The sequence below is a fragment of the Euphorbia lathyris genome, chromosome 1, assembly GCF_963576675.1.
Source record: "Euphorbia lathyris chromosome 1, ddEupLath1.1, whole genome shotgun sequence".
NCBI lineage: Eukaryota > Viridiplantae > Streptophyta > Magnoliopsida > Malpighiales > Euphorbiaceae > Euphorbia > Euphorbia lathyris.
This window is the reverse complement of record NC_088910.1, coordinates 79,142,915-79,159,090: the sequence shown is the minus strand read 5'-3', so window position 1 is coordinate 79,159,090 and position 16,176 is coordinate 79,142,915. Positions and strand designations below refer to the sequence as shown.

General features: G+C 36.6%; 1 protein-coding gene across 1 annotated transcript; it reads left to right on the top strand.

Moving 5' to 3' along the window:
• Positions 1 to 1,759: 1,759 nt before the first annotated feature.
• LOC136218468 (uncharacterized) lies at positions 1,760 to 8,499 on the top strand. The gene is made up of 9 exons (XM_066005354.1): positions 1,760 to 1,909; positions 4,486 to 4,748; positions 4,850 to 5,001; positions 6,239 to 6,357; positions 6,536 to 6,637; positions 6,782 to 6,856; positions 7,080 to 7,164; positions 7,765 to 7,861; positions 8,252 to 8,499. Exons 1-7 carry the CDS (start codon positions 1,760 to 1,762, stop codon positions 7,149 to 7,151), a joined length of 933 nt encoding a protein of 310 aa, XP_065861426.1. The 3' UTR covers positions 7,152 to 7,164; positions 7,765 to 7,861; positions 8,252 to 8,499.
• Positions 8,500 to 16,176: the final 7,677 nt, after the last annotated feature.

Sequence of the window (16,176 nt, the reverse complement as noted above, 5' to 3'; positions counted from 1 at the left end):
AAATGATTTATATATATAAAAAATTATAAAGTAATAAAGTGAAATGTTTAGTTAAATCATTAGTGTGTCAATCAACGTTGAATAAGTTAAAACGTCTCAATAAGTTAAGTGAACTACCGAAGTTGACAGAACTACCTAAGTTAAGAGAACTACCTAAAATAGGTAGAACTACGTAGCTTTGATTTCCGGTTTAAAGACTAAAAGATGTTCGGGATACGTAGGAAGCTTGATAGAATTATCAAGTCCAAGCCAAATAATAAATAAAATTTTAGCTAGTCCGAATTAAATTTTTATTTATTAGAAAATAGGTTCAACTTTGACAGATAGACTTTCGTTATCCTATTTTTCCTTCATGCCCGATGTCGTTTAGGGTCGGGTGTGATAATGTGTGAATCCGACATTACTTAGAAATAAGAAAATCAAGGGGGAGTTCCCTTATAAATAGGATTTAGGCCTTTAGTTGATGCATTCCACATTCTCAAGGCTAGTTAACTAGGAGGTGTAACTTAGGCTTTGAGTTTGTGTGAGAGAGCGAGGGTTTTTTTGTTACAGTTTTGTCCGTCCAAAAATTATAATCCTTTGATAGTGGAGATTAAGAGGCCTATGGGTCCCGTTTTATCTATTGTTGAAGAGGTTTCCACGCTAAAATTGTTGTGTGCCTTCATTGCTTTTCTCTATTATTTCTTTGTGTGGGTGTGTCTTTGTTTGTTTGGCCCCAACAAAGTGGTATCAGAGCCGAGGTTCGGTCTAGGGAGGGTATATAATAGAGGAAGAGCATAAGTCGAGCTGTAGAGAAGATGTCGTCTACAACGTTTAAGTATAAGATTCCGCTCTTTGATGGAAAGAGTAATTTCACATTATGGAAAAGTACGATTCAAGACTATTTGGTGCAGCAGGGTCTTGACATCGCGTTAGAGAAGAAGCCCGACAGTATAAAAGATACTGAATGGAGTACGATTCAGAAGAAGGCTGTCAGCACTATCAGGTTAGCCCTTGCTCCCCAAATTAAGGTGACTGTGTTGACGGAGACATCTCTGAAAGAGTTATGGAAGAAGTTAGAGACCACTTATTTGTCGAAGTCGTTAGCTAGCCGGCTGTGTCTGAAGATGGATCTGTACACACTCAGAATGGAACATGGAGGTAACATTCTTGACCATATTAATAATTTTAATCAATTGGTGTGTCAGTTATTGAGTATTGGAGAGAAGATTGAGGATGAAGAGCAGTCGTTGTTCCTGTTAGCTTCTTTGCCTAGATCTTTCAAGTCGTTAATGCAAACGATGTTAGTGGGGAAGAACAAGTTGCAGCTAAATGATGTGAGGCGGCTTAAAAAGAGAATGAGAAGATGATGCGAGAAGATGACAGTTGTCCCAAAATACTTATAGCTGGAGAGAGTGGAGAAAGGGGGAGGAACCATAGGAAGAGTGACCGTGGCGGAAGATCAAGATCTCAGTAAAAGGATATGAGTACTGTTGAGTGCTTTTATCGTGGTGAATCCGGTCACATGCAATCCCATTGCCCATAATTTAGGGAGGACTTGAAGAGTTTACGGAAGGGTAATGGTAAAAATGGTGAATCCTCTGCTAATGTGGTTGAAGATTATGATTTTTTATTGACTGCTGCGGATGATCTTGTTGAAGATCATTCTGATTGGGTGTTTAGATTCTACTGTTGATATTCATATTTGTAGAGATTGAGCTTGTTTTGACACTTTACAAGTTGATGGAGATTTTGGATACATTCGGAGTGGGATTCGAAGATGAAGATTGAAGGCGTCGGAAGAGTCCGCATGAAGCTCCACAATGGTGTTGTCAAAACACTTGCTAATGTGAAGTTTGTGCCTAGTGCTAGAGCCAATATAATTTCGTTAGAGAATTGGCTTCACGTGGCTACAAATATGTTGGAGCCGGTAAGTTTTGCAAAGTGTTCAAAGGTGGAAGCTTGATATTGCAAGGAATGAAAAGAGGGAACAGATTTATTATCTGGATGGATGTTCCCTTAGCAGAATGAAGAAAAAGAAGACTGCAAAGAGGGTTAAGTTTTCTGAAGATGTTGAGATATGTGGGGATTTGGGTCGAGGGAGGATTTGTTGGGATATCTCCCCAAATCCCACATTGGTTAAAAGTGTTGTAAAGGGATGTGTGAATCCCACATTGCTTAGAAATAAGAAAGTCAATGGGAGTTCCCTTATAAATAGGCTTTAGGCCTTTATTTGATGCATTCCACATTTCCAAGGCTAGTTAACTTGGAGGTGTAACTTAGGCTTTGAGTTTGTGTGAGAGAGCGAGGGTTTTTTGTTACAGTTTTGTCCGTCCAAAAATTGTAATCCTTTGATAGTGGAGATTTAAGAGGCCCATGGTTCCCGTGGTTTTTATCTCTTGTTGAAGAAGTTTCCACGCGAAAATTGTTGTGTGCCTTTATTGCTTTTCTCTATTATTTCTTTGTGTGGGTGTGTCTTTGTTTGTTTAGCCCTAACACTTTCACTTCCCACCATCAAACCAATGTAAATTGAAAGTGTGTTTACCATTTGTGCTTTACCCTTCAATCTCCAATCTTAGAAAAGTTCAAAATTAAGCTTACCTAATGGCAATTACTTTCATCTACAACCGCATAGTTTTGGACTTGGTTCAATTTCTACAATACTTTAGAATACTTCAACTAATTAAAGAGATTTGGATGAGAAGAGAAATACAATAGAGAGTAGGTAAGGCATGACAAACAGATCCTATTTCAAAAAATTACCAAAAGACTAAACAACAATTATAGATGGGATCTAATAATGTCCATAACGCAAAACATACAGACTCAATTAAATTAAATTAAATTGATTGATTAGATAAACTATTTGTGTAATATTTAAGTTAATCAAATTAACATTTTAAATTAATTCACATCCAATTTTAATCTTTATTAATTTTATATCCCTTATATTTAATCTAATCAAAATGTATCAAATACAAATTAGATAAATATAACCTATACAAAATTAGTATTATACATATCCAAATTAATTTGTGTCATTTATTTAACTCTTTGATTCACCCATATCAAATATTAAGTGAAATCAAACTTTTAAAAAAACTATATACAATATGATAATCAAACGAGAATTTTATATTCTGAAATCGTGTGTGTGTATATATATATATATATATATATATATATATATATATAAAACAGACTTTTTAAAACGATTTTAAAAATACGTCAATACTCATTGGGCTAGGCCGTTTTAAACGACCCGACCCCTTTAATTAGCAGTTGTTGCTGCCTTGCGACAGCAGCAACATGGCGTTGCTAGTTGTTGCCATGAGGCAGCAACCCGCAACAGGGAGTCCGGGGTTGCTGCCTTGCGGCAGTACCCCAAACTGATTTTTTCAAATATATATATATATATATATATATATATATATATATATATATATATATATATATATATGATAACATTGAGATATTATCCAAAGGATCAAAGGAGATATTTGCCCAAAACGGCCGTGTATTGATCACCTGATACTGGAATGCCATGGCGTATCAAGCAAAGGGATCCGATGGGCGGATCACCAAGACTCCACCAGATGAGATCCGTAGTCAAACCTATGTGGAGATCCGCCATAACCCCTCGATCCGCCAGCTGAACAGCTGAGCCGATTCCTCAATAAAGGCCATTAATGAACTATTAAGGAGCTAACGGACATACTTAAAGGAAGCCAATAACTGCCATTAATGGAGCATTAATGGAGACTTTCACTACAACAAATGAGCACTTGTGCCACGAATCATGCCACGAGAATGTAAAATTCGTGGCATATTTTTAGTTAGCCACGGGAAAAATGGATTCCACCATAAACTTTTGATCACTTAATGTATTTATGCTACGGTTAAGTTTATTCCGTGGCAAACATATACTTGTGCCACGAATCTTGCCACGGTATTTTTTTTGTGTGGCTGAAATTGTTTATGCCACGGGAAAAGTTTAAGCGTGGTATAAACTTACTAATGCCACGGGTAATTTATTTGGTGGCAAACAATAATGTATTATGTAGCAAAATTTTCACTTACTATTCTCACTATTTTATTTAACAATAATATTAATAATACATTTAATTCTCACTATTAACTTTAAATAATTACCCTAAAAAATTTGGAGTACCGCCGAGTTGTCCTTCCCCCAATTGTTAAGTTACCGCCCTCTTTACTAAATAATCCCTTTAAAAAGTTTTCCCAATTTTCATTCCCAATTTGAAAATCAAATTCCAAAACTTACACAAAACCCTTATTCCAAAAAGCTGAAACCAATTTCAAAAAAATTAGACAAATTGAATTTATTAAAGGGATTGGGTAAATTGAAGCTTAGATAAGTAGAAGGGTGGCAATTGTGATAGAAAAAGGGCATAATTGAATTTAACTTTAAAAGGTTGGGTCAGTGTGCATAGGATTGAATAATTAGGGGTTCAATTCGGAATAATAAAGAAACAGTGAGATAAGCTCTCACATTACGGATTAGGGTTGAATCTAACCCCCATTCACACCGCCTCCTTTCTCTTCTCTCTCAAATTTCTGCCGTTAACAAGAAGAAGAGCAGCAGTCATCCGACCGGCCGCCGTTCTTCACCGCGCCTGCATCGTCGTCCCTCCGCCAAGTCCGCTTTGTCATTCCCCGCTCGTCCCTTCACCATTCACCTCGGTCCACCGCGACAGGGGTAGCCGGAGACGAGCGGATCCGCATCTCGGCGTCTCCGTAACTCTCAGGTACCAGTTCCGTGATGTTTTGTGTAGAAACTTTACTCGTTTTTTTTTGTTGTTTGCTACGCCATAACGTCGTTTCTTTGCATTTTACGGTTGTAAAATAGGCCACAAAGTTTGAATGGTGAAGGGACGAGCGGGGAATGGTGGAGGGACGACGATGCAGGCGCGGTGAAGAACGGCAAATGGGTGATTTGGTGCGTCTTTCGTCTCTTCCTTTTATTCTTTTTATTGGATGATTTGTGGAATATTCAAACAGGTTTTCACCTTTGGTTGATCTCCATGTTCTTCCTATCAATCATCTGGTTTTCCCTTACTGGCTTATTATCCTACATATTAGTGTCTAATCATTTATAATGTGAAAATGTTCTTGTGTAAGTAACGGGTCAATGTAATTTGTGAGCGACTGTTCTTCTGCAAATTCGGGTTGCAAAGTTTAGCATATGAATTAGCAAGCAATTTATGCTTTAATTTTTGGGGGTAGATTGCTTTATGATGCCACTTTGACCTTACAATCCGGTGTAGGATATCATCTACCATCTCCAAACCTTTCTTTTAGAACCGTAAACACAATTAAACTTACTTTTGTAACAGGAGTTACTGAACTTCCAATATCTTTCATCCATTGTCCCTATTGTTGGAATCTCCACATGGATGTATGGATTATATTATAAAACATCATTAATAGATGACACACCCCCACACACGAAAACGCACTTGGGCTTGAAGCGTGACAACACAGGCGCCCATATTACCATGTCCTGCAAATAACTCAACATATGGGGCTGCTAGGAATCGAACCCTGGACCACTTGGTCATGCAGGCTCTGATACCATGTCATGGAACCAACTCAACTAAAAGCTCAAACTAATAGTTAAAGGTCCACTTCATATTAATAGCTGAAACTATAAATGTTCATAAAAGTAATTATCATTTCATATAAATCAATCCCCATCTGCAGCGTAATTTTCACTAGATTCTGGCAGTAGATGTTCATAAAATTAAGTATCATTTCATATAAATCAATCCCCATCTCCAGCGTAATTTTCACTAGATTCTGGCAGTGTGCTGGAAGTTGGGTGACTATCCTATTATAAAAGTAAGTTTAGTGGCGTTTATGGTATGAAATGTAAAGCTGAGGGACAGTAGCTGAAATTTACCCTGTCAAATGCAGTGGTTATTGTTACTAATTTGATCAATGGGGGAAGAGAATTACTCTTGGCATTATATAAATAATAACATAACCTAACCTACTATCCCCTGTAAAATGGAAAATGCATTAGCAGGAATTCTATAATCCAGTTAATTTGTGTATAAGATGCAACTGCTATTAACTAATTATGTTGCTGCTATATGTTCCTTTATAAAACTCAATGCAGTCTGTATTCACATATAGATTTATGCCATGGACAGCGTCATCTAGTTACTTGTGGCTTAAATTCGCTCTTTTGGTGAAACAATTTATGCAGTGCTCATTCTAGATGATTTTATTTCAGGAATAAAAGTTTATCTCACTGACGAGAAAGAGTTGATTATTGAACCATCAGTGAAGTGGGCTGGGAATCCAAACATCACCATTGCAGTTAAAGCATTTGGTTTGAGAGCAACAGTTCAGGTATTTTATTGATTTGATAATTGGTGAAAAGAGAATTTAATTATCAGATTAAATGCTTCGAAAATATGCTTATATTCCTCACACAGACAAATAATTACTGAGACTAAAGATGTGAGATACAGTGCCATTTTCTTTATGTTTCAAAGTAGGATAATTAATTTCTTCAGAGAAATTTCAGGTTGTTGATTTGCAAGTGTTTGCCTCGCCACGCATCACCCTAAAGCCTTTGGTTCCTTCCTTTCCTTGTTTTGCAAATATATTTGTCTCTCCAATGGAGAAGGTAACAACCAACTCTCTAAACTTATTAATTCTTACGCAAAAGTATTCTAGTGTTTTAGATCATTAGAAATGCTACTCGCTGGATGCATTTATAGGTTCATATTTGTAGTGAGCAGTACCATCTCATCTCTCTCTCGTTATGCAGCTTCATGTTGACTTCGGACTGAAATTGCTTGGAGCGGATGCCATGTCCATTCCTGGCCTATACAGATTTGTCCAGGTGAGGTGATCATGGTCATTTCAGTTTATTTATTCTTTGCAATTACTGATTTTGCTTCATAGCTAGAATTAGAAATGTGTCTTCACTACAACAGGCATCATTATGCCCCTTGGCAGTTCATTTTTCTCTACACTTTCAATAGGAAAATTGCAACTTTAGCCACCCGAATAAAGGGATCATTGACATCTTTTACTCATTTTTCCCTTGGTTTGGACTTTTACAGGATGACTTTGATCTTAGGACCACTAGGCTCTTGCAAATCAACATTACTTTTAGCTCTTGCACGAAAACTTGAGAAGGAATTAAAGGTTAGTATTTCTCAATGCACTCTAATCATGTCAAATAGCACATACAACATACAACCTTCCTATCTTTAGATAAAAAGTTGTTTGCATATATGTTGTTATATACTAAGTTGACCAATGGAATGTAAAGCCTTATCATTCATCAATTTGTGTTATTGGTATGTAATGACTTTATTACTATAGATAGCAAGCACTAAACATAAATAAATAGGCTAAATATCTCATATTAGCTAATTATAAAGACATTTAACCATTTATCTGATGCAATTATCCTTCTATAGGCAATTTTTAGAACAAATTTATGCTTACGTTTATCCGTACACAAACAAAAATATCACAATAAAATAATTGGTTGCTCTCGAGACATTCCATCGAGCAAATTGAATAGATATAACATTGGTAACCCAGTTCTCTATACAGAACTCAGAACTGGTAGTTCTGTTTCCATTCTAACGGGATACAGAATTAGAACCAGTGATGTTTACAGAAATGGAAACCAGTTCTGTAATGGAACTAGTAACCCAATTCTGTTTACAGAACTAGTTCCAGATGTCGGAATACATAGTTTGATTTATACATTTTTTTGTGCATGTAATGTCGCAGGAATTTGACTCCAGCATGGCTTTGCATAGTGGAAACAAGCTTTGGTTTTTATGTTACTCATTCAATAGGAGGCTTCTTGTATTTCTCAATTCACAAGGTTTACATCTTACTCTTTAGGACTGCTTTTGAGCCTTTGGATCAATGTTTATCCTTGCATTTCTATGTTATCGTTGTCGTTCATGTTCATGTTCATGTTGTTTTTTACTTTAAAATTACAGAGTGCACGTAGGATTTTGTTAATTGAGGAAACAAACTCTGTAGTTGAGGTAGCTGACTTGTAGGATTTTATATGAGTCGTTTTTGTTGAGGTAGCTATCCTTTTAATTTATTTGGAATTAAAATATACTCTAATTTAGTGTAATATCTGTGGTTAAATTTAACTAGTCAGCCTGTAAGTGATTTGGTGGCATCTGCACTTATTGAATTACGTTCGTAATATTAATATATATAAATATTGTCTTAACTTTGATTGTTGATTTTGTAACAGTTGGTGAATTAAACCATTTGGTTTCTTCAACTACGAGTGGGGTAACTCCAATCTTTGGAAGCTTGCTGCGAATCTCATTTTTTCTTATGATTTCTTCTATTATTATTTGTATGGTACTGATGGGAAAAAATTTATATTGGATATTTTTGATAGATTTCTTTTCCTGTTGTGATTTTTATTGGATGGATGATAGCTAGAAAGATTCATGTTTAATTAATAAATATTATTTTTGAGAAGATTGGTTGAAATTTGAGTCTTTGTTCACTTTCATATTGATTTTAATGAGCTTTATCCATTCAAAAGATCATATACAACAACAACAACAACAGAGCCTTAGTCCCGAAATGATTCGGGGTCGGCTAACATGAACCATCATATAAAACCGTGAAATCAAGTCGTGTCAGCGACACAAATTCGCTCCCTCCACTCCGTCCTATCCACTACCATATTTTCCTCAATTCCCAGTAAACTCATATCACTCTCGATCACCCTCCTCCAAGTTTGCTTAGGTCTTCCCCTACCCCTCACCACTACATCCCTTTGCCACTCTTCGGTTCTCCTAACCGGCGCATCAAGCGCTCTACGTCTCACATGGCCAAACCACCTTAGTCGGTTTTCTCTCATTTTATTCTCAATAGATGTGACCCCTACTTTTGTTCTAATTATTTCATTACGCACCCGATCCTTTTTCGTATGACCACACATCCATCTCAACATACGCATCTCCGCCACCGACATCTTATGGATGTGGCAGTGTTTCACTGCCCAACACTCCGTACCATATAACAATGCTGGTCTAATTGCCGTCCGGTAGAATTTTCCCTTCAATCTATTAGGCATGCCGGGGTCACAAAGGAAACCCGTAGCACTCTTCCACTTCGACCAACCAGCTTTAATCCTATGAGCAACATCTCCATCTACTTCTCCATCCGTTTGGATAATAATAAATAAATTAAAAATAAATTACCATTGATTATGTTTGCCATGATGATGCTCATGGCTAGGAAATCTTTATAGCCACAACGAATTTATTTTTGCCACAGTTATGCTTGTGGCTAAACAAAATTTCTAGCTAGAGGTTCTATTTTGCCACGGTTATGTTCGTGGCTAAACAAGATTTCTAGCCATAATTATTTTACTTTTACCACGGTTTTGCTCGTGGCTATGTTGGGTTGATTGCCACGGGTTGCTATTACTTGCCACATGTATTTTATTCTTGCCACGAGTTTATCCGTGGCAAAATGATGTGATTAGCCACGGACGTTCCTGCGGCATAAGAACTCATTTATGCCACGACCATTATTTTTCCATGGCAACTAGTTAGCCACGATCACTTGTGCCACGGAAGAATTTCTGTGGCTATATAGTGTAGCCACGGAAATTTTAAACTTGTGCCAAGATTTTAACCGTGGCACAAGTGCCCATTTGTTGTAGTGTTTCTAGTTACTAAAAGTTACAATTCCATGACTATATATAGCTTGTATCTCAAGCTATCAAGGTACACATTCAGACAATCCTAGCAACCCTACTTTGTCAATTCAGTTTATTCCTCCTTACTTTATACTGACTTTGGCATCGGAGCTTCCCCCGGTCGAACCCAACGACGCCCCCACAGGGACGGAAGCTAATCGGAAATTCTCCACTAGTCATCAATATATATATATATATATATATTAAAACAATTTTAACAAAATAATTTCAGAATATCAGTTTTAATTTTCAAAATTAATATTTGCTATTTTATCTTTTAGATTAACAAATCAAATTTGTTTATTCATCTAACAATAAAACTTTTAATGTCGTTTCAATGATTATCAAACAAATTAAATCAGGAACAATGCATAATCATATTTAATTATTCAATAATTAAAATCACCAATTATCTTTAGATTAATTAACTAAATCAAATTTATTAATTAACTTAACAATAAATTTATTCAATCTAATTGAAACACCCTATATTTTCATATATGAAATAACATATTAACGTAGTTTCTAATATAAATGAAGGAAAATAGACAAGCCTGTGTGCAAGGGAATTATAAAATTTTATCTATTTCCCTTTTTCCAAGGTCTATTAATCGTTATTTCACACAAATAGGGATAAAGCAAAGTGTATCTTTTCTGAAGTTCAATCTACTATTGCAAACGAAGTGCCCACAACTTTTAATCCGTATATCATGAACAACAATGACAACAAAAAAGAAAACGATTAGTAACCAACCAATGCATAACAATCTAAATTGATTGCCTCTAAAGGAATCGACACAAGATCAAAGAGAGACTTAAAAAAGAGTAATTTAGACGGGATGCTTTCAGAAGAATTCCTAGCCTCTAAATATGTGTTGGCTGAAATACTAAGGGGGAGGGGCTATTTATAGTTTCCTCAAATCCTAACCCTAGTTATATTAGTTTAATTATAATTAATTAGAATCCAATTTGGAATAGGATTACTGATTAGATAATTAAATAAATGCTTATTATTATCTTAATCATATCCTAATATAATTAGATAATAATTCTAATCCAATTAGATATTAATTTATGTTAGGGATAATTAATTAGAGTTATAATCACATTAAAACTTATAATTAACATTATCACATTATCATATAATTTAATTTACAATTATAATCCAATTACAAGCATTAATTAAATTATCTAATCCTTATTTAATTACGAATTTCGGTCCATATAGATAAGTCCCTCTAAGTTACAATTTCGTCCTTTGGGTTCCAAGTCCCATGTGCGACCCATTAGGTTCTTATTGCTACTAGCCGTATATATTTATTAGAATTAATTCAACCTGATTAATTTCATCTTATATATAACGGAATGACTTCGCGAGCTGTTACTAGCATAACCTTAAACATTCCCCCAGTGCAATAAGAAGCCAGGTTGAATACTGACGTTTACCTTTCAGTATTAGGTCCAGTATAATTCGATCCTTCATCAATTAAATCTTTCAGACAATTCTTATAACCATGAAACGTGTCATGTTACATATAACGAATGGTTTATTATACTTGTCCGGGTGGAATTAACTCTGAAAGATAAGTTAACTGAAATCTCCATTTCTACTCTTAACTCTATCACCTTGCAAGGATTTCGGTCAATTGACCATAAACATCCATTTGGATACATCTCTTACTTATCAGGAGTGACGAATGCTCAATCTATCATTAACTATCCTGCAATTACTTTATGTGATACCCAACCCTGCTCTCACACACCCAGGGCCTCCCCTGTAGTGGATCATGCTCGCACAGAATCAAAGAATCACACTCCATAATCCAGAATCACTAATTAATGATTGTTTGAGTCTGAGGATTACTTATACCTAACACCAATGAGATGAACAGTTGACACTTAGATAAATCTGTCCATATTGTTATCTCAAGTCGAGTCCCAATCCTAATGAACTCCTTCACCGTATCCACATAACTGTCTAGATATCTTCATATCTAAAGCTTGTGAGATCAGCTCTCTATCTCGACAGAAAACACTGTTACATGCAAGTCTCAACAGTAATATGCCAACCCTTTTAACATATTACTTGACTTGCATTGGTTTTTAAGTTTATTGACTTATTATAAAGTATAGTCTCACTTCATGCTTGTATGAACACTTTATAACTACTTCAAATAAACTTGGGGTTACTTTTACTTACAAAAGATTAATGCCTTTCATATATAGTTTTAATCATTCTATATCTTATTAAAACAAATGATTTAAATAAACAATTTATTCATTAATATTTATATCCTAAAACAATTGTCTACAGGACATAAAACCCCAACATGTAATGGTGTCTTCTGTTATGAACAGAGAGCTGATCTCACAAGCTTTAGATATGGAGATATCTAGACAGTTACATGGATCTAGTAAAAGAGTGCATTAGGATTGGGGACCCGACTTGAGATAACAGGATGGATGGATTTGTCCTATGTCATCTGTTTATCACATTGGTATTAGTAGGTATAAGTAATCCTCAGACTCAAATACATATTAATTAGTGATTCTGGATTATGGAGTGTGATGCTTTGACTCTGTTCAAACATGATCCATAACAGGAAGGATCCTAGGGTGTGTGCGGGCAGGCGTTGGGTATCACACAAAGTAACTGCAGAATAGTTAATATTAGATTGAGCATTCATCACTCCTGATAAATGGGAGATATATCCATGATCGCTTGTTGAGACTTGACTTGCAAGGCGATAGATTAAGAGTCGAAATGGAGATTTCACTTAATCTATCTATTCAGAGTCAACTCTACCTGAACAAGTAAAATGAACGTCTCGTTATATCTAACTTGACATTATCCATAGTTACAAGATTCGTTCAAGGATATAGCCAGTGAAGGATCGAATTATATTGGACCTAATACGGAAAGGTCAACAACGGAATCAACCTGTCTTCTTATGGCTTTGGGGGAATGTTTACGGTTCTGCTATTCACAGTCCGCGCAGTCATTCTAATATACAATATGTTGAATGTAATTTTGGAAATTAATTCAACAAATGTATACGTCTAGTAACAATAAGAACCTAATGGGTCACACATGAGACTTGGAAACAAAAGAGGGAGAAATAGTAATTATTGAATGGAGATAGAGAAATGGTCTGAAATATACATATAGTATGCATATTAATTTTGTTTATTAGGGTAGTGCTGGTTTGAGAAAAGCCAATGGAGGCCTTGGCATTAAGAGTATGCGGCGCTTCAACTTAGCAATGATTGGAAAGCTTAGTTGGAAAATCCTTATGGATAATGACTCGCTCTGGGCTCAGGTTCTTCATGCTAAATACTGCGGTCAAAGGGTTGGTCTTAATAAGTTCCAAGTGAATCCTTCACATTCTTCCACTTGGAACAGCATTGTGGCGGGCAGCTGTGTGATAAAGAAAGGAGTGGGTCGAATCATTTTTAATGGCAGGGATACCTTGTTTTGGCAGGATTGCTGGTGCGGTAACGTTAATCTAAGTTCTGTTGCGATTATTCCTCTCCTTGACGAGATGATGACTGCTACGGTATCTGATTATTGGGACAACGAGAACAACTCTTGGCTTTGGTCGGTCTTTTCACATTTCGTGATTGCATCTAACATGCTCCGAATCGCTGCCTTTGTTTTTTGTCCGGACAGCCCTATCAGTGATTGTTGGTACTGGCCTCAATGCTCCTCTGGCAGTTATGAAGTCAGCACGGGTTATGAGATAATTGGGAGTGAAGACACTAGTAACCCTCGGCCTATCTAGAGCGTGATTTGGAAACTTAACCTCCCTGAGAAAATTAAATGTTTTTTTGGCAAACTTCTCACAATTCCATTCTTTGTAACGTGAATAGAGTGAGACGACATCTGTCCTTGGACGCTTCTTGCCCTCGCTGCCCAGTCCCGGAGAATCTGCTACATCTGTTCCGTGACTGTGCGGTTGCTCATCGCTTTTGGTGTTCTGTTATACCTGATATGGACGTTTTATCCCTATCTTTTGGGTTAATTTACGGTTTATTTTTAAGCTAAGTTGTTAGGTTTAGTGCTAGTTTATTGCATATTTCACTAAATTAGCAACAAGTAATAAATTATGTATCTTTAGTTGATTTTCGTCATTTTTAATAAATAAAATAAATAAATAAATCAAGTAATCTCGGTGTTCATAATTGTACTTTGCAGGACAAACGTATAAGATGGAAAAGGCGATGAATAAACGTCCACGCGGAGCTTAAATCAGTGAGAAGTGTTCGATAAACGTCAGTAAATCATTTATGCGGAGCGTGACCCTTTTCACGCGGAGTGTGGAGTGTGGACCTTTTAGAGGACAAAAATATGACTTCAGAAGCTCATTTACACAGGGCGTAGGTATTCCACGCGGAGCGTAGGTGTCAGGTCACCTTGTTCACATTGAGGACAGATTTGACACATTTTCGTATTGTCATCGTATCTCCCTCATACGAACTCGGATTGGGGCGATTCAAAATGCGTTGGAAAGCTAAGAGAAAGATGTACAAGAGACTAATGATGTAATCTCCAAATTCACAGTGAAATAGGCTCAAATAATTAATCTAAGTTGCTGGACGTGTTGAAGCTTAGGAAATCTTCCATGAGTGTGAAATATGCAAAGGAGAAAATAAGAAAATAATGAAGCATCACATGCTTCATTATTCTACATCAAATTCAAAGTCTTCCTACCACTTTTACACACATTCAAGATCTCCATTCACATTCAAAGTCTCCATTCACATTGAAAGTCTTCATTCAAAGTCTTTTTTTCACACTATGTAATTACAATTATGACCCAAGCTTGATTTGTGTATAAATAGGAGTGCTTGGCACTCATTTAGGATGTAGTATGTAGTATGTAGAAGTAGCTTTAGATTTAAATTCAGATTTTATGTAACCAAACTCTACCACCTTGAGAGCTTGTACGATTATTTCGTTACTCCGTCGAAGTTCTGTTCCATCCTCTTCCACCAAGCTCGAGAGTTCCACCTCTGGGTCCTACGTGACGGCTATTGAGTCCGGTTAGCTAGTCCTAAGGGTCGATTCTTCTTCCCTTTTTACTTGTTAACTAGCTTGTACTCTTCCTATGTACTAGGCTCGGTTGTATTTCACTTTTATACCTTCCACATTTATAATATATGTTTTGCAAAGTTCCGTTTCTCTATATGTGTTGCTATTTACTACTTGTTTTGATACTTATAATTGATTATTATGTAGGGGAGCACGATTACCGGCGCCCTTTCACGGGTCATCTTTAGGGAACCATATAGGTGCTGCCCTACCGGAAGTGATACACCGGAAACCATAGGAATTGACAAGCCACGGAACATACAGGCCCTAGTTTCTGATCCCCAGCATTAGACACGCCTTGACTAGGAACCACGTAGTCTAAGTACTTCACGGGTCGATCGAACTACACATAATCGTCTTTGCAAGAGTAAACTATCATACGTACATGTTCAGAATTATTGTTTCTTATATGTTATGACTTATCATCACCTTTATCACTTCTTTGGAGTTTGAATTATATAAATCTGTCTCACCTTAGTTTAGGAGTAGTTTGTAGTTGTCACCCAACCCAAGCTAAAGTATTCACCGCTTAGATAACGTGTAAAACTGAGTAGTTTAATACTTGTGGTTATAAATCCCGTGGATTCGATACCCGGTCTTAACCCGGATTATTACTTGATACGACGGGGTACACTTGCCCCTATGTAGTAGCTTCTAGTAGAGTTAAAGCACTTAGAAAGATCATATCCATAACCATAGCACACTCATAACACATATATTTTACCACTCTACCTAGTTGCTCATCAATACCTCACAACTTCTATCATAATTTCTTTACTGTTGATCTACATGCTTGGCTTTTGGAAAACTTGAACTGTGCGTTAGTCTATAGGAATATTCCTTGGTCAATTTTCTTTGGATTTGTAGTTTGGGGGTTATGGAAAGGGCGCAATGACTTTCTTTTCAAAGGGTACTCGATTGTGGTTGTTAATATTGACAATGTGTTGAAACTTTGCAATGAATTTTTAAAAGCTCAGGAGATGTTGTGTGCCAGTTCTATGTTGGTGCCTAAATTGGTTTGGATTCATTGGGAACCTCCGGTTGCGGGTTGGTGGAAGCTAAATACTGACGAGGCTTGTAAAGGTAACCCGGGGATGGCCTCTATAGGGGGACTCATAAGAGATATGAATGGATGTTGGGGCGGTGGGTTTGGAGTGAATATTGGCTTCTGTACTTCTACTGTCGCTGAACTTTGGGGCCTTTACTTTGGTCTACTCTTAGCCTGGGAGAAGGGCCTTAAAAAGGTGGTGATTGAGCTTGACTCCAAAGTGGTGTTGTACTTCATGACGGACATGGTTGCAATTCATCATCCGTTCTCCTGGCTTATTTATAGATGTATCTCTCTTCGTGACAGGGATTGGGA

Coding starts and splice junctions, on each gene's coding strand:
- LOC136218468 (XM_066005354.1), top strand. CDS start 1,760: ATGAAGATTGAAGGCGTCGGAAGAGTCCGCATGAAGCTCCACAATGGT. Junction 5,002..6,238: donor TTTGTGGAATATTCAAACAG/GTTTTCACCTTT, acceptor ATTTTATTTCAG/GAATAAAAGTTTATCTCACT. Junction 6,857..7,079: donor GCCTATACAGATTTGTCCAG/GTGAGGTGATCA, acceptor GGACTTTTACAG/GATGACTTTGATCTTAGGAC.